Genomic DNA, 19,093 nt, shown 5'->3' with positions numbered 1-19,093 from the left:
CAAACACTGGCCTCCAGGACCTTCAGAGTGTGACAGACGACGGCATGCGCTCCCCCAGTCCACACGGGGAGCTGGTGCGTCTGCCACACACAGATGCCGGCTTTACAGGCCGCGAGGCTCCTCAGGATGGCAGACGCTGAAGTCGGCAGTTTAATTTTAGGAACCAAAGCGTTCTCATTCACAAATGTCCGCTGCTTAGTCATTCTTTATACCCAGCATGGGTTGCCAATTTTTAAAACCCCAAACCAAAACCTGTTTATTATTAAAATACAACAAGCACGATTTGTGTTTTCGCTGGTGATGGATACACAAGGCACCTAGAATAACCACATTCTGAAAGCCCGTCTGGACACGTCGGCGACTTTCCACCAACGAACAGGCTGAGGCTCTTCACAATGAGGGGCCCTGTGTGTGTCCATGACAGAGAAAGGAGAGGGGAGTGGCTGGTTCCAATGGGAAGAGAAGGATGAAGAATGAAAACGGGCAAACACATCCAACATATGTGTATAAAGAGGAAAACTCCAGCCAGAGTGCCCACGCATATTAATGGCCTGGGGAACCAGTGGCCCTAGCTGTGGATCAAGCAAGCCCCCTCCCAGGCTCGCAGACTCCACATCTGAGAAATGACTTCAGGGGTACTCTCTCTCCGCTCTCAGGATGGTTCTGTGAGGCTCAAATATGAGATACAGATCACCTCAGAAAGAACAAAGTCGGAACAAAAAACAGAAGTTTCCTTCCTTTTCAATGGGGAAGAAAGCTAACTCCTCAAAAGGGGTCCCCGAGGGCAGCCTTCACGCTGAAAGTCAGAGACTTCTTTAGAGTCCACTGCTGACAACCCACTTACCCCAAGCTGCACCCCGAGGTACCTGAAGTGAAGTGTGGCGAACCAATCAATCTCACTGCGAGAATGCTGGGTAACAGAAATTACGACGTGTAAATTTCCTTAGAAATGTTCATCTCACAAAGAAAATTTAGCTAAAAAACAACAAAAAAGCCAGTCTGGGGGAAAGCATATCCACAAGACCAGTGGCAAACACGCCCTGACTCCAACCCAGGCTCCCCGGAGCCTGGTCCCGGGCGACTCCTGCCCCGCCAGCAACGGCCGAGCACGCGCTGCCTCCCGGAGTGACCGAGCAAGGACCCGACTCCCCTCCTCTCTTCTCTGGACTAGACAGAATTAAGCCATAAGCTAAAGGATCAAGTAGCCCACTCATTTGTTTCCTGCCTTCAAAACACAGGGGCACCTGGAAAATGCACATCTATCCAAGTCACAGGTCCTAGTCCACGAACACAGAGCAGTCACACATGCACACACACAGGCACCCTTATGCAGAGGGGTGTTCCCTCAGCACCGTTCCCGTGGGAATTCTGCAATAGAATGAGGGAAGCCGAATAAAACTAACTTTTGATGTTATTTAATTTGTTTTGATGTTACTTTTTTAAAGAGGTGAACAATGCTTGCTATACACAATACCTAATGCCTGTCACTAGAACAATAAAGGTAAGTATCACTTTCATATCATCTTATCACAACTGAATTGTGAGGATTAAATTGTGATCTAATTTTTAAAAGAATGTAGTGCATGTTATGTCTTCTTCGCAGTTCCCAGGTATAACTTGGAATGTGAGAAAAACAAACAAAACACACCAGTTAATTGGCCCACAATGTCAGGAAGGTGACATAAAGAATGTCACTCGAATTCCTAGGAACACTGGCAATCAGCAGGCAGACCGAGTCTCAGAAAACCTGAGGGGTATAGTTTGTATCAAGGATAATAACTGAACAACCACACCTGGAAGTTAATACCACTGTCTTAAGGTACTTTAAATATGAATCACAAGTTTCATTTAAATTGGTCCCATTCATATCTTTCTTCTTTATTCAAAGCTCATAACACACAGTGATTCCTTCAAAGACATGAAAGGCAAGGAGGCTAGTGATGGGATCCACATTGACAACAGACAACAGAAAACTCAATTTTTGTTTGTACAGCTGGTTCAAGAAACAGAGAGGGTTCTAAAGAAAACTATCATCTGGCATTAATAAAATGTTATAAATCTTTTTGTGGTTAAAAAAAACAACAATGTTGCTAGTTTTTCTAAAATGCTATATGTGTAAACTGAATTATATGCAAAGATATCTATCTATATAAAAGCCTAAGCGACCATTCAACCGGTAGCTATGACATGCACCTACCACCAGGGGGCAGACGTTCAACGCACAGGCATGGAAACATGGAACAGACTGATGAATCTCAGAGGGAAGGGGAAAGCGGGGAGGGTGGGAAGAGATTAACCAAAGATCTTATATGCATACTAGAGGCCCGGTGCACGGACTCGTGCACCAGTGGGGTCCCTTGTCCTGGCCTGTGCCCTCTCGCAATCCAGGACCCCTTGGGGGGTATTGCTCTGCTGGTTTCGGCCCGATACCCGCAGGTCATGCCGAGGGACCCCACCGGTGCACCGGGCCTCTAATATTAAATATCTGGTTAGCCAGTGGTTACTTCAAATATTGCTCAAAAGAAATTTCTTATAATTGACTTTTAATATCATTTTTAAAGTGTTAGGTCTGAAGCATTTAAACTGAACCTGAGAAGATATATTCAGAAGTCTTTCCGCCACCATACTATCTGTAGACCACTTTTCTGGTTTCAAGGTTCCTAAAGTATAGTAATTTATATAACTTTTAAAAAAGGCAATAGGCTCAGTTTACTGGTTACTTCCAATTTGTTTCAGCATCCTGAACATCTAATGTCCTGGACATGTGCACCCACACGTGTGTGTACGTTTTGCCCTAAATACCCCAACTCTACAAAAGTAACGAACCTCACAAGCTCAGGTGGGAACATCCCTGTGAACTAACCTGCTCTCTTTCAACTCTCCTCTTCTCTTCCTCGGCCCGCCTCCGCTCCTCGTCCTCTTTCCGTCTTCTCTCCAGTTCCTCCAGCCGCCTCTTCTCTTCTTGTTCTCTCCTTCGCTGCTCACGTTCTTGCTGCCTTCTAGCCTCACGCTCTCTCCTTTGTTGCTGCGTAAGGAAAGATAGAATCAGCAGGGATCTTCTAGCCATGGCTCTCATGACAGTTTGCGGAACAGTTATAACAAATGAAGGGGGTTCATGGATCCCATTTCTACTGGCCAATTATTCCACATGCCCTGGGCCTATCCATACATACTAGCTTCCTCATAAATACTGGTTAATAGTGCTGTGTTTCTGTGAATCCTTATAGGGTTAGGTTTAATTTTTATATCTATTATTCCCCATTCTTCACTGTATCATAGCAATTAGGGGACAGGGAACTCCTAATCCTTGAATACCACCAACAGTTACCCAAGGCCCAAGGTCCAAAAAAAGAAAGACAAAAGACAATAAAACAAAGGAAAGTAGATATAGGGCAAGTAAAGAAGAATAATTAAAGAGGTTTCAGCACTCATCAAGAAGAGAACTGACCTCAACCAGAATAATAAATGCCATTATTAACTAGTGGCCCGGTGCATGAAATTCGTGCATGCGGGGGGGGGGGGGGGGGGATGTCCCTCAGCCCAGCCTGCACCCTCTCCAATTGGGGACGGGGACCCCTTGGAGGATGTCCTAAACGGCGGTCGGACATTCCTCTCGCAATCTGGGACCACTGGCTCCTAACCGCTCACCTGCCTGCCTGCCTGATTGCCCCTAATCCCTCTGCCTGCCTGCCTGATCACCCCTAACTGCCCTCCCCTGCCGGCCTGATCTCACCCCCAACTGCCTCTGCCTGCCTGATCACCCCTAACTACCCTCCCCTGCCGGCCTGGTTGCCCCCAACAGCCCTACCCTGCCGGCCTGGTTGCCCCCAACTGCCTTCCCCTGCTGGCCTGATCTCGCCCACTACTTCCCGCCCCTGCCGGCCTGATCTCGCCCCAACTGCCCTCCCCTGCCGGCCTGATTGCCCCTAATGGCCTCTGCCTCGGCCTCGGCCCCCACCACCATGGTTTTGTCCGGAAGAAAGGTGGACATCCAGAAGATGGCCAGTCAACCTGGTCTAATTAGCATATTACCCTTTTAGTAGTATAGGTTATATAGAATAGGATTGCTTAAATGGGGGTGGGGAATCCTTTTTCATCAGAAGGAGATGCTCTTGGCAGACAAAAATACATAATCCCTGTATCTGAACTGATAGCCAGCCATATGCACTATACTGCCAAACAAGTCATTAAAAAATTGAACCGCTTTCTTACACCTTACACCAAACAGCTGTTGCCTTTAAAACCCCTCCTCAGCTCCCACCTTAGGTTCTGCCTTCACAGTTCACCTAGATTAGGTTCTGATTGGTTGGTTTCTATGCCAGTCAGTGTCAATAGCTCCACCTCCTAGGAAGCCATTGGCTCCTCGCACTTCACCCAGATTTGGTTCTGGTTGGTTTCTATGCCAGTCAGGATCAAAAGCTCCACCTCCTAGGCAGCCATTGGCTCTTTGCACTTCACCCAGATTTGGTTCTGATTGGTCGGTTTCTATGCCAGTCAGCGTCAAAAGCTCTGCCTCCTAGGCAGCCATTGGCTCCTCACACTTCACCCAGATTTGGTTCTGACTGGTCAGTTTCCATGCCAGTCAGTGTCTTTGAGCCTATCAACAGGCCTGATCAGAGAGGCGGGGCTGATCAGCAGCCCCAGCAGAGGCCCAAGAGAAAAAGAGGTGCAGCTGCTGGCCAGGCCTGGAGCAAAAGAGAGAGGCAAGTGCTGATCAACAGTTGCCATGGAGGCTACAAATCAGACCCTGCTTCTCTCTCCCCAGGCCTCTCTCCAGGCCTGATCTGCAGCCCCTTTGGCAGTCAGTGCTGGGTCACCATGGCAACCCAGCACTGACTTCTGGTTGGTCGAGCCTCCAGTCATTGTGGATGTTACGGACCCTGGGTTTTTATATATTAGGATATGAATATAAACAACTGCTATCAAGCACATGTTTACTACACATCCCACAATGTGCTATTTGATTTTTTTTAAAATTGATTTTAAAGAGGGAGAGAAACATTGATTTTTTTTGTTCCGCTTATTTATGCATTAATTGGTTGATTTTTAAAAAATATTTTAAAGTATGTTTTCATTGATTTCAGGGAGAGGGAGAGAGATAGAAACATCGATGATGAGAGACAATCACTGATCATCCCCCACTGGGAAGCGAGCCCACAACCTCGGCATGTGTCCTGACAGGGAACTGAATTGTGACCTCCTAGTTCATGGGTCGATTCTTGTATGTATCCTGACTGGGAATGGAGCCTGCAACCTTGGCTTATCGAGACAATGCTCTAAGCCACTAAGCGACCCAGCCAGGGAGTATCTGATATTCCTTATTCCAGATTCTTTACCTAATATGATTCTCATAACGAACCTAGGAAGTAGGTATTTCATCCCAATCTACAGAGGAGAAAACGGGTTCAGAAAAGTTAAGGGACTTGCGCAGTGTTGTCAGCTCATAAGCCCCAGCTAGAAGGACACAAGGTCTCTAAAGCCAATTCGCTAACATTAACATCACTCTGCATCCACCAACAGGTGCAAAAGGCGCCTGACTCACCAGCCTGGCTCTGACAGCCACCCTTAATCCAGCTACTCTAGTGACCCACAGTGTGGACACAGGCAGAGGCACAGGCACTCATCTGGCTGTTTGTCCCTCCAGCCCAGACGTCTGACGGTACACACTTCCGCAGGACCGAGAACAACAGCACCAGTTCTCCCCATGGAGGGGAAAGGTGCTAGCCAGGAGACCTCGGAAGACGAAACACCTCTCAGCATGTTCCACGCAGTAGCCTGCAGCCACATGTGTTGACTTTTGTCAGGGAAGATACTGGCCTAGGACATGAATACCCACCACAGACTGCTTTTTAATTTAAAAGTTTTAATTTCAGACCATCCTTTGTGGTCACTTTAGGTCTCTGAGTTTGCAAGGCCACTGTGCAGGCCTTGCCTGAGCTAGTCAGGTTAGCATGTGGCTGCTTTTCATCCACACATCCCCCTTTTGGTCATGCTACTGAGCACTTGAAATGTCAGTGACCGGTCTGACTGAGAAACTGAGTTTTTAATTTTATTTCATTAAAGTTAATTTAAATAATCATGTGGTTAGTGGCTAATGTATTGTATTGCATAGCTCTAGAGAATAAAAAGCTATCAAATTTCTCAAGACACAGGAAGCCAATATTACTACCACAAACTTTAATGTGACATTGAGATTCAATATTAAAAAAACAAGACAGCTTGGCTGGTGTGACTCAGTGGTTGACCGTCAACCTATGAACCAGGAGGTCATGGTTCGATTCTCGGTCAGGGCACATGTCTGGTTTGTGGGCTTGATCCCCTGTAGGGGGTGTGTAGGAGGCAGCCGATCAATGATTCTCTTTCATCACTGATGTTTCTATATCTCTCTCCCTTTCCCTTCCTCTCTCTGAAATCAATAAAAACATATTAAAAAAAAAAAAAAGACAGTTTGAGGTAAAGCATTGGGGATATTAGACACAAGCGTTTACAATGGGTATACAAAGTATTTATTGTAGTCTAAGCATTCCTTCTGGATTTCCCCCGTGACCCGTGACTAGCGTTCAGTCTGAAGTAGACACTCACAAATGATTTCCTGAGAATGCCCAGTACCGTACTTGTGGAATGACTGGGTATAAAGGATCACGTGGTATCTGGTCTCTCGGCTGAGTACTAACTACATCCTCATTATCCTCAGTGGAGCGCTGAGTGGGCTTTTGGCCCCACCTCCTATTTCATACCTTCCATGTTTTGTGGCTTTGTTCTCCAGTGACTGCTCTTAGAATTCAATGCACAAAATTCACCAGGTTCCCATGGGTGGGGGCAGGGTCATGGAAAGAACTGAGCTCCTGTCCTGTTTTAGAAACTACAACTTCCAATGGCTGAGGCCACTCCATTGAATGCGAACACCAACACTGCCCGGTACACCCGCTTGCTGCCCGCCACCTGCTAGCTTAATGACTTTTCACTGTTTCAATCTTAGAAAAGAGGGGAAAAAAGACACTAGAGTTTGTTCAAAACAGAGGCCTCAAAAGCAGGCTTTCCGCACTGATGCCATTTCCATGTGTGGCTCCCACTCAGGGGCAGGAAGGCGCATGGCCTGGGCTCCCGCCTGCACCCTGCCCTGCACCCCTTTCTTTTAAAAACTAGCTACCAGAACATAGGACAACCAGCAACACTCCCCTCACCAGGACAAACGCACGCAGAAACACGAGGTCAGAGACCCGAGTCACAGCCACGCAGCGGTGCTGGCCTTCTCCTTGAGAGCAAAGTGAGCACAGACCCTCACTCACACCTGCGGCATCTTCTCCGCAGAAACACGGAGCGCTGGTTTTCACCGGCCCACCACTTAAATACACAGGTGCTGAGAACACAACCGCTTTTCCAACATCGGCAATAAAAATCACAATTTTCCAATTGGAAAACATAGGTTTTTTTAGCTTTAAATAGACATTAACTCCTTCAGATATCCCTGGCTAGCCAAAATTTTCAAAGGAAACATCTTCTGAACTTTCTTGAGTAAAAACACATTAAAAATAAAACCTGAAGCTGAAATGCAGTTTTAGAGCTTCAACCTTATACGTGTTCTCCTTGAAGAGGTAAGAACAGAAGTGTTCTGGAAGCTTCCGCCCTGCCAGGCAAATGTGGCTGCAGCAGCCCACTGACCTCCCCAGGCCCCCAGCGGAGGCTCAAGGCCAAGGCTGTGGCAGTGTGGAGGGGCTAGAATACCCAGCGGGTAGCAGATACCTCCCAGTGAGAGAGAGCCCACAATCACACAGGAAGGCAGCTTCCCACAGGGCATGTCAACAACCCTCCTCCTCGTCAGACCAAGGAAACAAAAGAAAAAGGACCGGGGCTACCCCCTTAAAACTGCCCTTAGCTTCAGAGAATTCCCCTTCCAAGCCCATCAGTGTGAACAGGCCAAAGAGGCAAAGGATCTGCTCCGCTGATTTTTATAACTTCCAGTCAACTGAGTAGCCACGCAGGGCCACGGGGTTCTCGGGAGGCTGCGGTACGCGCTGTGGCACTCTGGAGAGAACCAAAGGGCGCAGGGGCGGGGGCAGTCTTGACTGGTGCCCTGGCACAAGCCGCTCCCCTCCCATGAGCCTGACCCCTGCCTTGTCAGTGTGTGGGGCAGCAGGAGGGGGCTGTCTGTACCAGGTGCCATCAGGGCACAGAGTTTGCAAGGGAGAGATTTTTGGAAGAAGTCAATAGTTGATGTGTGAAGTAAGAACAATTTTTAAAAGGTCTCATAAACAGTGAACTGTAAGAGGACCATTGCCCCAGGCCAGATGTGGGCTCTCCCTCCCTTGCCCACAGCCTGGAAGTGTGCCCAGATGCGGTGAAATGGCAGGACCAACAAAAGGAGGGACGGAAAGACCAAGCGGCTTCGTCTCCACATCAGCTCTCTGACAGTGAGCTGAAGGGCAGGAAAAACAACTAACCTAGGACTCGTGCTTACTTATATTTGTAGCTCACCCTTTCAAGACAGTGACTGTTGCCTGTTATGTCCGTAAGTGCGTACGTATCAGATACAAGTGCTGGGGTCCGTGGGCCGGAGCCGCGGCTGCTCTGCAGGCTGCCATGTCCCCGGACACGCAGGCAGCCTGGGAGGGGCCTGCTGCCGTGCCCTTACACACCATGCAGCCACCACAGCGCTGACTTTCAGGAATGACAGCGAATTAAGGTGCCATTGAGCTCCACCTTATCACACTACCAGAAAGAAAAGCCATGGGCTGCACTTGCTTTTTCCTCTTGTTAAAAATTTGTTTCATTTTGATTTCTGCTGATGCCTGACCTGTCCTCAGAAAGAATCAGACGAGAAAACATTTCACTGGAGTCCGTTGCTACACCGCGGTCCGGACGCAGTCCAGCACCCAGCCGAGGAGCAGGCCCTCTCCGGCATCACTGGCCGCAGGTCCCTGAAGGGCGGGCGGTCTCAGCCTAGCCCACTCCCGAGACCGACTTCCCGCTCGCCCCTCCCGCTCTCTCCCTGCGCCGTCGTCAGCTGGGGTCTCGGGAGACGGAGGGCCTGGTGCACAGCCTCTGGCTTTGGCTCCAGTGAAAGCGCTCACAAAGGCCGTGAGCTCCAAAGTGCTGAAATGGGCGGAACCCAATGTCTTGGGTATTTCTAACTGCACTGAGGGCAGGGATCCCAGCCTGCTGCGAAGTCTGATTTCAGAGGCAAATTTAAAATGCTTTTATAAGTAGCTTTTCCATTTTATTCATATTTTAAATTTTTAAATCAAAGTACAAAGTACATTTAAAACTCAAAACATTCAGGCTTGTGTAAAAAGCAAGCCACCCCACTTCTCACTCCCAATTCTTACTGCCAAAGTACTGTCAATGCTTTTAGTTTTTGCCATAGCAGTTACATCTTTGTGCTTACAGAGTTAATTTTTTTCCCACTTCAGACACCATCTACGGACTTCTCCCAAAGAACATCCATCACACCGTCCGTGGTGCGGATCCCACCGCGTCCCATGCTCCAATCTAGTCCTGGGACAGTTTCTGGTCAAGTGAAAAACCACATTCAAGGCTGATGAGTCATGTACAAGTAACTTTTCATTTAGTTTTTTGAGGCGTTAATTGCCTTTTCTTTGTTTGACTTTCTACAGACCCATCATATCACAAAACCATCTGTAAAGTCTCTTACACTTCCATAAAGTTCCTCTTTTTAATAAATGTTTTTATTGATTTTTGAGAGACAGAGGAAGGGAGAGGGAGAGAGAAACATTGTTCGGCTGCCTCCTACTGGGATTAAGCCTGCAAACGGGCATGTCAAACTGGTGACCTCTCAGTGCAAGGGGCAAAGCTCAACTGAGTCACACCAGCCAGGGCAAAACTCCTTCAATAAGGTCAAGTAAGTCAGGTGTTCTTTCTTTATCTTAGAGAGTCACCCTCTCAGCCCTCTCTTCCATGCCACGCTGGACTGACTGTGCTCCGGCATCCTGTACTTGTCCACCAACTTCCCAGAAACCCTCTCGACTCTCCCGTGTGTGATCCCATTTCCTGGAGCCCTTCTCACCCTCTTTATTTGCTGGAACATGTTTTCCCATAACTTCTCGAGGAAGAAGACTTTAGGGACTTTACATGTCACAATGAAAAATTTACCCTGGAATCTTTCCTGTTCAAGACTTTTCTCGGGATCTGCAATCCGGCTGTACACTCCCACCTCAGACAGCGAGAAGCAAACAGTGAGGGCTGCAGACAGCACCGGCAACCTCAGCATCAGAGCAGCTGACTGTGCGCAGCTCGGTCATCTCGCTGGGCCCGGTGTCCCTTGGGCTGGCCAGCATCTCCGGAGAACAGTCTGCACGATTCCGAAAATGCTCCACTGTCCTGGGGTGAGGGAGGTGCAGGAGGAGGTGGCTGCCAGTGCGGCATGTGAGGTGGGCACCCCGCGGCCACACGGCCTGTCCAGACCTCGCTCGCTCGCTCTCAGCCTCTCCCTCCACAGCTGTGCGGGTCCCTCCATTCCGAGTCCCTGTGGCTCACTTTTCTGGGCGAACACACCTGCTCCTGCAGGGGAGCGCGGCAGGCGGGCTGCAGGCGTGGGGGGCGGGCTGCAGGCGTGGGGGGCGGGCTGCAGGCGTGGGGAGCGTAACTGGCCCACGTCACCATCCATGTTTTCCTCTCCCAGGATCTGCAGTGTTAGCGTCTGGTCTTCACTAACTAACACAATTGGATTTCCTTTCCTGGTCTCGCTGTCTTTATTGTTTATGCCATTTTTGCTTTTCCAGTCAGTAAGCTTCAAGCTGTTTGTGTTCAACTTTTCCAAAGTCAATAATTAAATTATGTAATTAATTAAAATAATTAAAAATGATTCTAGCGAATGCACATCATAAAATAGCAGTGACCAACATCTCACAAATGGGGACGCGCGAACTGGTGATCCATGTTAAATGAAAGCCCGAGGCTTTTCTTCTGGGTTCCTGCGGAGAGCCGGCGCTGGCTCACTGCAGAAGGACACGAGCGACCGCAAGCAGCGCGAGCAGGTTTCGCCCGTAGTGAGCATCCCAGGAAGTGCTTTTCTGAATTGTAAATCTCTCCCTCACGCGCGCACCTGACATCCAAGGTGAAAACGGTGTGTCTGCACCTCCAACATTTAGCACTTCAGTAAGCAGACTAAAGAACCCATTCCTATCTCTAGGTCCTACAAAATCCAACCACACCTGGAGTCCCCTTTTCAAGATCACCTAGTGAGTACACAAAGGCTTGGACAATGACTGTCACACCTGCAGAGGGCATCCCGGGGTACAGAGCACACCCCTTATGCCCAGGACAGTCTATCGGGTCCTTTAAAGGGCTTTACAGTGGCTCTGAACTCCAATGAGAAGCCCCGAGACCTAAGGTCCATTTAAGGATGGGCGAAGATTTCATGAGCAAGCCCTTTCTTTCCAGAGATACCCCGAGGACTCCACACGGTTCACCCCTTTGGGAAGTATCTATTAAGTGCCAGAGTACACAACGGTGAGTCACACACAGGACCTTCTCCCCCGAGTTTGCAGGTAAGAGAAGTAATGCACTTTTTAAAAGTCCACAGGACAAAGTGCAAAGCGGTAAGTTTCCCGGGACCAGCCCGCTAAGCAGGGCCTGGGTGGGCGGCTGTGGCGAAGGCCGGGCACAAGCAGTCCCGATGCCTCTCCCACATTACGTTCCAGTACTGGGAACCGTAAATGGGACCGAGAGCAAGAATTTAAACCACTAACCATAAAAATCACCACTCAGAATAGGCCCTCCACTGGGGGGGGGGGGGTGGGGGGGCGGCAGTACCTCCTTATACATGATTAACGTGAGAGCTGTCCTCTTGCAAGAAAATGACCAAAAATAAAACACCCACTAAGTAACAGCCTCCCGTCCCAGATAACCTTATGCTGAGATTTCAAGTAACAAAACCCAGGGGAGTCTAAGAAACATGCCTTCTCAGGTTCACCTGCTGAGAATGATCAGCATGACATAATGCTTCGAAGCATCTGCAAACCGCGGTCATTATTTTCTTAGGCAATTCTATAGAAACAAGTCAAACTGAGAAACTGCATGATGCTGTGATTTCCCAATCTCTAAAATTATGACGAGATTTCCTTCCTACTTAAACTTTTCCAAGCGCGCCTGAGCGAATATGCTTTGATGATCGTAAGTTCCCTTTCTTGTTTCGGTATTTAAAAAGCAATGCTTTGACCTCACATTTTGAAGACCTTTCTAACTGCGTGCACTGGTAACAGTGAGGCCCACTTAAACACACGGCACTGGGCCCCGGGCTGTAGCAGGAACTCCCCTCAGTAGAGCCAGACTCTGCTCCGAGGCCACCGCTTCCGAGAACTCCGTGGGCAGGGACCGGGCACAGGTGCCACCACACCTGGGCTTTTCTAAGTGGGGCCTCTCCCCATCTTTAGGCAACAAGTGGCGTCTACTGTGAAAAACTAACTCTTACAAAATTTACCTGTCAATATGGCCGAACACTAGACCTAAGAACTCACAGGGTGCCCGAAGGCCGAGAGCTGCGCTGTGCAGGCGGCCACACGCCCGCCGGCGGCGAGCAAGGCCTCCAAGTAGACGGGAGGAATGGCTATTTCACTAGCATGCACAGGAACGCGGCCGGGCGACGTTCACCCGCCTTCCAAGATCGCAGAGCCAAGACACACAACAACACGCCACAGTTTATTAACTGTTTTCTTAGAAACTGACATGTTTTCCCCGTGTTTCCATTTAGCTTCACTGCTAATCCCATGTCACACAGTTTCCTCCTGTCTTCCTTTGTTGATTTCCTCAATTTCCACCCCCTCTGAAATGTGAGTCACTTTGGGATTTGCAGAAAGACAGAAAGGAAGTGTCCCTGGGTGGAAAGTAAGGCACAGCACAGACACCTGCCCCCCAGAGGCAAGCAGCTCCCAAGTCCCAGAGTGTCTGCGGCTAGACGCTTGGAAAGCAAAGGTCACAGAGACAGCTATTTTTAAGTACCTGCAGAAACACCCTGGGACAGGCAGGTCCGGGACATCCCATCAGCAGTGTTAGTTCAAGAGCAGAAAGGGGGCCCAGGGGGTGGCTCAGTGGTAGAGCTTCGGCTCGCTCACCGAATGGTCAAGGGTTTGATTCCTGGTCAAGGGCGCACTGTAGGTTCCCTGCCCTGATAGGATTTCGGGGGGGGGGGGGGGGGGGGCGCGCAACTGATGTCTCTCACATCGACGTTTCTTCTCTTTCCCCCTCCCTCCTTTCACTCTAAAAATCAATAGGGTAAATACCTTCAGGTAAGGAGGGAGGGACGAAAGAAAGAGAGGAAGGGAGGTGGGGAGGAAGGGAGGGAAAGACGGAACAGGAAGAACGGAAAGGGAACAGTGGCAGGGAAAGGCCGCGCTGCTGTGCGGTCCTGACCGGGTGCACAGCGACTCCTGAGGTCTGGGAGCACACGCCGGGCCAGGGCAGGGCGGGAAGACAGGGAATTGAGCTTTCCCCACATTCTTGGTTTGTTTTTTAAGAAAATGGTAAGTTCTATCGTCAGAGAAAAAGCATGATTTTGACTCCTATTTATACTGAAAAAGGTCATTTATACTCAGTAAGGAACAGCAGGTGGCGCCACGGCACGGCACCCTGGGCTCCTTTCTAGAAAGAAAGAGGCAGCGCGGCAAACCAGACACGCTGTCCTGCTTTCACTAGTAACCCACAGCTCCCGGAGGTCAGAGTGAAGAAAGAGAGGATGGGAGACAGGAGTCTTATCCAAGTACCTCCATTAAGGCGGTGGCCTTGACTTGGACTACCGACAGGCTTTTCTCAAAGACAAACTTCTGTCTAACATTTTATATTAAACTTAGACAAAGGATGAGAAAATAGCCCGGCTCATGTGGCTCGGTGGTTGAGCGTTGTTCTGTGCACAAGAAGTCACGGTTCAATTCCAGGTCAGGGCACATGCCTGAGTTACAGGCTCCATCCCAAGTGGGGGGCATGCAGGAGGCAGCCGATCGATGTTTCTATTGCTCCCTTCCTCTCTCTCTCTCTGCAAAATCATAATAAAAAAATTAAAAACAAAGGAGTGAGAAAACATATTCATCAAATACCTGGATGTCATGGGAATGAAGAGGAAGAATTAATAGGTATCAAATCAAGATTCAATAAAAACAAGAGCACAAACCATTAGGGTAAAATGGCAATACTATGAAATATTCTTCATTTTTGTTCAAAAGGAAAAAACAAGTGAGAATAGAACGGGAGAAAAATCTGGCCCGTGAACAATTTTTGATGGGAAAAAAGCTGGAGACCATGTTCTGTATGAGCCCAAGCTGTGACGAGGCATCTAGCTGTGAAAGGTAAGGTCGTGGCAGGGAACTTTGTGCGGAAAGGGATCTGCAGCCCACGGCTCCGACCCGGGCGACACACGCCGTGAGCCGAGCAGCCCTGTGCTAGGAGGGAGCCGCCCGAGTGGGAACCGTGGGGAAACCCAGGACTAACGCGCTCATGCCCTCGGCTCCCATCCTCCTGGGACAGCCAAAAGCAAGAGAAAATGGGAAACATAAACAAAAGCCGCACTTTCAGCAAAAGTGAAAGACCCTCAATTCACAAAGGAGCCAGGGAGAGCCCGGGACCTCCGAGCGAAGAGGGGGCAGCAGCACTTCCCGGGCCCTGGCGGGGGAGGGGAGGCGTGTGCACGGAGGAGCAGAAGCGCTCACCTGCAGGGGTCAGGAACAGGGGGGCTGGCAAAGGTCCTCACCCCCCCCATGGGCCTGACCTCATGGCCGTTTCAAAGGAAGGATGGCTGCACTGTGTCCCCATAATCTCAGCGTGTGGGCCTTTCTGTTCCCCGCACTCACAGGTAGGAAGTTATTCCCTTCAGGTTTAACTGTCACTTGTCTTATGAGTGAGCCGACCACCTTCATCTACTTTGTCTGTTAATAACAAAAGACATGCCTAGTCCGCAAACAGTTCTGATTGAACCTTTAATGCCAATCCAGGGCTACAAACCATTGATGGCTCAAACATTCCCAACCTGCTCCATTCCCCAGGCCCACTAAAAGAGCCCGCGACCGGGAGTCCACACTCCGGGGACGCTCCTGCCAACATGCCCGTTTCAGCACGCAGTTCCTCTTTCCTGACAAGAGCTGCAAAAAGGCGACTGTGAGTGTGAACGCTCACGGAGAAGCCGACACGGAAGGCCACCTGACAGCAGTGAGCGCCAAGTCCGCATGTACAAGTCCCGCTGAGGCCCGCTGCCTGCCGAGGCTGCAGGAAGCTGGACCCACCACCCGGCCCGGCCGCAGCTCCGGCTGAGCTGCCTTCGCACTGAAGTTATAAACCACCCAACTCACTGTTTCTTGTGCTAAAGGGAAGGACGCCCACGGTCAGAAAGGACAGTAAACAATGCGGCAGGTTCCAGGTCAACAACCAGGAGGAGCCCCCGAACCCGAGCAGCCCCACAAGTCCTGTGCTCTACATGCGACGTGCAGCCTCGGACCCACTCCATTACTTCCTCAGAGCACTGAGGACAGCTTTAGAAATATCCCGAGGGTGAAAGACACTGCCAAGGGCGTCCCATAGAGTGTCCCTCCTACAGAGGGAGGCTTTGTCTATGTTCGCTTCCACACTCCGGATGAATCTCCCAATCTCTCGGGCAGACAGGCCTGGGTTTTCCAAGGCTGGGGCGAGTTTAAAGCTTGCAGAATTCAAGTTAAAACACAGAAAATGAAACAAAGTCTTCCCCTACAAAATATCCTCTGAAGTAATTTGGGTAACAGCACGTGTTGTTATTTTATTTGTAGAGTAAAGCCCAGTATTGATATTATATCTACATCTGTTTTGCATTCTTTTTCTGGAGTGAAAGATAGAGGTGAAACAATGAGTGTAAATGAAGTGGACAGAAATATTAGGAATGAGAAACTTGGAGCTGTGAAATATATAATACAACCAGTTAGGAAAAGATTTTCAAAGACCTCTTTTGAGCCCCAAGTGAAATATAGGAAAATAATGTTTCTGTGAATAAAAAATGAAAAAGCTGTAACCACATTACCAATGTTAACAGTGTCCCTGAGGTAAATGAGCAGGTGGTACAAAATGTATTTCCCGCCACAGCAGCCAGGTGACAGAACAGCGCTTGCCCTGCACGCAGCAGGATTCGTTTCTTCATTCCTTACCTTCAATGTACCTGAAGTTAAGGCATTTGCAGAAAAGTTTTTCATGTGAAAAACTCAGGTTTCAGAAAAAAAATGTACACCCAAACTTGAACCCAGAGCCAAGAGCGAGAAGCAATCAGGTGGAGCCTGAGCTGAACCCCAGGGAGCGGCTTCTGAGCCAGGGCGAGCCGCCCGGCCCGGCCCGGCCCGCACTGTGTGAGCAGCAGCAGGGCAGGCCCCTGGCGTGTTCACGAGGAACGTGAAGGCCTGCATCCCGGCAGCTCAGGGCTCGGCCAGGCCGCAGACAATGGCCTGTGAGTGTCTAGCGACCCATGTGAATAAAGAGAAACCAACGTGGACACGTCCTCTCTCTACCTCTTCCAGCCGCCGCCGCTGCTCCTTCTGCTGCTCAATCCGTTTCTGCCTCTCGGCCAGCAGCTGCCTCTTGTACTCCTCCTGCTCCCGCAGCTGCTGCTCCTGAAGCAGCTGCTGTCTCCGCAGAGCCTCCGAGCGCTCCTTGTTCTCCTGCTGCAGCCGCAGGAAGTCGCGACGCAGCGTGGACTCCCCAGGCACGTTCACAATGGAGCTGCGGGAGGAAGGGGCGCTCAGGGTGGCCGCTGCCTCTGAGGGGCGGCTCCATCTCCCATCACCCTAACGCGCCCTCCAACAAGTCCAGGGCTGTACGCACACCTACAGTTCAGCCGTACTTACCTGCGGCTTTCATTCACCTCATAAACATCTTAACACTCTGGCCTGGGTACATCTCCCTAGGACTCTCCCATAACTCAACTCTGAAATTAAAAGCTGAGAGCGTCCCTCTCTGACCACCTTACTTCCCATCAGTGACAGTAACATCATTCTGGGTCTGCTGGGCAGGAAACACACGTAACCTTCAGCACCTTCATTGTCATCATCTGTACAGGAGTCGCACCTCCCGTGGGTCCGGGGCCAGCAGCGGAGCCCAGGGAGGCCAGGCGTTAAGCCCTGGCTGCGCAGCACCCTCCCCGCTGGTCCCCCCCGCACTCCCAAACACGTGGAGAAACATGGCAAAGGAAGCTGCTCCCACGGCCTCTCGCCTCAGATGGTGCTCCTACCCCGAAACAACTGCTGCTCAGGCACCAATTCAAACCACTCGCCAAGCTCTAGTTTTAGTCTCAAACGGATTCAAGTCTCTGTTTGAAGACAGGGACATTACAAAGTTTTTCAACACATTCTCCCTATTTCTTGCTATGCTCTCTTCAAGCTGCCAGCTGTCCACGTGTGCCCCCAGGCCTCTCACCCTCCTGCCCGCCTGCGGTCCGTTGGTTAGTCAGTACGTGTAGCTGCAGCATGAGCCAGGCAAGACCAGTACTACAATGTTAAACTCCTCTATCCTTTGACTAGTTACCGCAAGGTCCATACGACCAACTCTTCATCCTTCTGCTTCCCTGTACATTGGGAGGCAGAGAGGACCATGGACTACGAGATGGGTCAGGACAGAGTATACCTAATAAAGGGAACGGAATGCTGCTCACCGCACTTGTGGGAGCAAAACAAAAACAACGTTCTGGGTAAAGTGCAGTTTCTCCATGGCGGCCCTCCCGGCCGACGTGCATGCAGGGCCTCTTGCCTGGGTGCCAGCGGCAGGCTCCCTTCCTCAGGACCTCACGCAGCCCACACGTTCCCTAAGAACTGGGGCGGGGGACGGGGGCGGGGCGGGGGGGGGGGCAGCAATGGAAATGGAATCTTGGTAAAGGATCAGTGGGGAAGAGCTAGAAATGTTTCAAAAAATAGAGAAGAATGGAGGCTAGTCAGGTGAGATCCTGCCCGCTATGGAGAAGGGAGTCCTCTGAGAGCCCGTCGTCCTGTGGACCAGCGGCTGGCGTACCTCGGCTCTCCTTCCTGCTCCGGCACCTCCTCCTCTTCCTCCTCACTGCCGCTGTACTCGTACTCCGTTTCATCTGTTCAGAAAACACCAACGGGACTGTTCACAGATCATGACACGTGCACACACAGACAAGTCTCCAGGAGTGTGTGAACAACATGTTCCTGGTGAAAACAGCCATGTGCACAGAGCGTGGGGGAGGAGGCCCGTGACCGCACATTCTATGGGGAGGGCCGCTCCCTGGCCGTATTCCCCAGGCGAGAGCAGATCTATGCGTCCCGGACACCCCACAGGATGTCCGCTGAGGGAGCAGGCCAGGAGGCCCAGAGCCCTGGACACAGAAGGAAAATGGCCCAAGAGCGTCAGCAAATTCAGAAAACCCACTCTGATGCTCAATTTCAAAAGAAGGAGATTTAACTGCCCAAACTAAGGCAGGGGGCAGGGGTAGGCTGGAAGGGTCAATGTGGGGAGGAAGGGGACATATGGAATAGTTTCAACAATAAAGATTTAAGGTGTGTGTGTGTGTGTGTGTATACATTTATACATACATAATAAAATGTTTATTGTTAGTGCTCGGGGATCCCCCTAAAGTGCAGCAGAGTCTGCTGGGCTGGCAGAAAGGAAGCAGGAAGTAGATACTAATGGCAGAAAAAACAAAATGGAATGTTCCCACAGTTATAAAGGTGGAGTCATAGAGACACTGATGAAACAATACAGCAGAAGGAGACGAAACTGGCTCTCCTTAGACCAGACGAAGTGTCAACACTAATGACTTACTTTCACTTCAACAGGTTCTATGCCATTTCCCCAAAAGTAATAGTCCATTCTGTTGGACCCTGACCTTAATGTCAGTACCTGGTTTTCAGTGAGCAATTTCCCTCCGCGGAGCAATCAAAACCAGGAAGGCTGAAGAGATTTATAAACAAAGTCCCTTCACAAAAAATACCTTTCTAACTTTTTTCCAGAGACGTACATTTAAAACCAGTTTCCTGGTAAGAAGAATGCAGCCTGAGAACTGAAACTGGTCCCGCCTGCGTCACCTGCAGCTGCAGGTCTGTCTGCACCCACATCCACAAGGTGACCCGGCCACACACACGGCACCGCCTCTCGGGGGCTGGGCGAGCCCGACAGCATG

The 19,093-nt window shown here is 50.1% G+C and overlaps 1 protein-coding gene across 47 annotated transcripts in view; it reads right to left on the bottom strand.

The window, feature by feature from the left end:
- Positions 1 to 19,093, bottom strand: part of MAP4K4 (mitogen-activated protein kinase kinase kinase kinase 4) — a 185,270-nt gene that overhangs the window by 31,650 nt on the left and 134,527 nt on the right. For all 47 annotated transcript variants that reach the window (XM_079792879.1, XM_079792889.1, XM_079792856.1 and 44 more), the window contains 3 exons: positions 17,962 to 18,034; positions 16,470 to 16,680; positions 2,864 to 3,025 (listed from right to left, as the gene is read on the bottom strand). In XM_079792879.1, the coding sequence (XP_079649005.1) occupies positions 2,864 to 3,025; positions 16,470 to 16,680; positions 17,962 to 18,034 (446 nt within the window). The remainder of the gene's footprint in view (positions 1 to 2,863; positions 3,026 to 16,469; positions 16,681 to 17,961; positions 18,035 to 19,093) is intronic.

Source organism: Cnephaeus nilssonii (genome assembly GCF_951640355.1).
Source record: "Cnephaeus nilssonii genome assembly, chromosome: 15".
Classification (NCBI taxonomy): domain Eukaryota; kingdom Metazoa; phylum Chordata; class Mammalia; order Chiroptera; family Vespertilionidae; genus Cnephaeus; species Cnephaeus nilssonii.
Note: the sequence above shows the minus strand (reverse complement) of the source record. Positions and strands in the feature narration are given on the sequence as shown.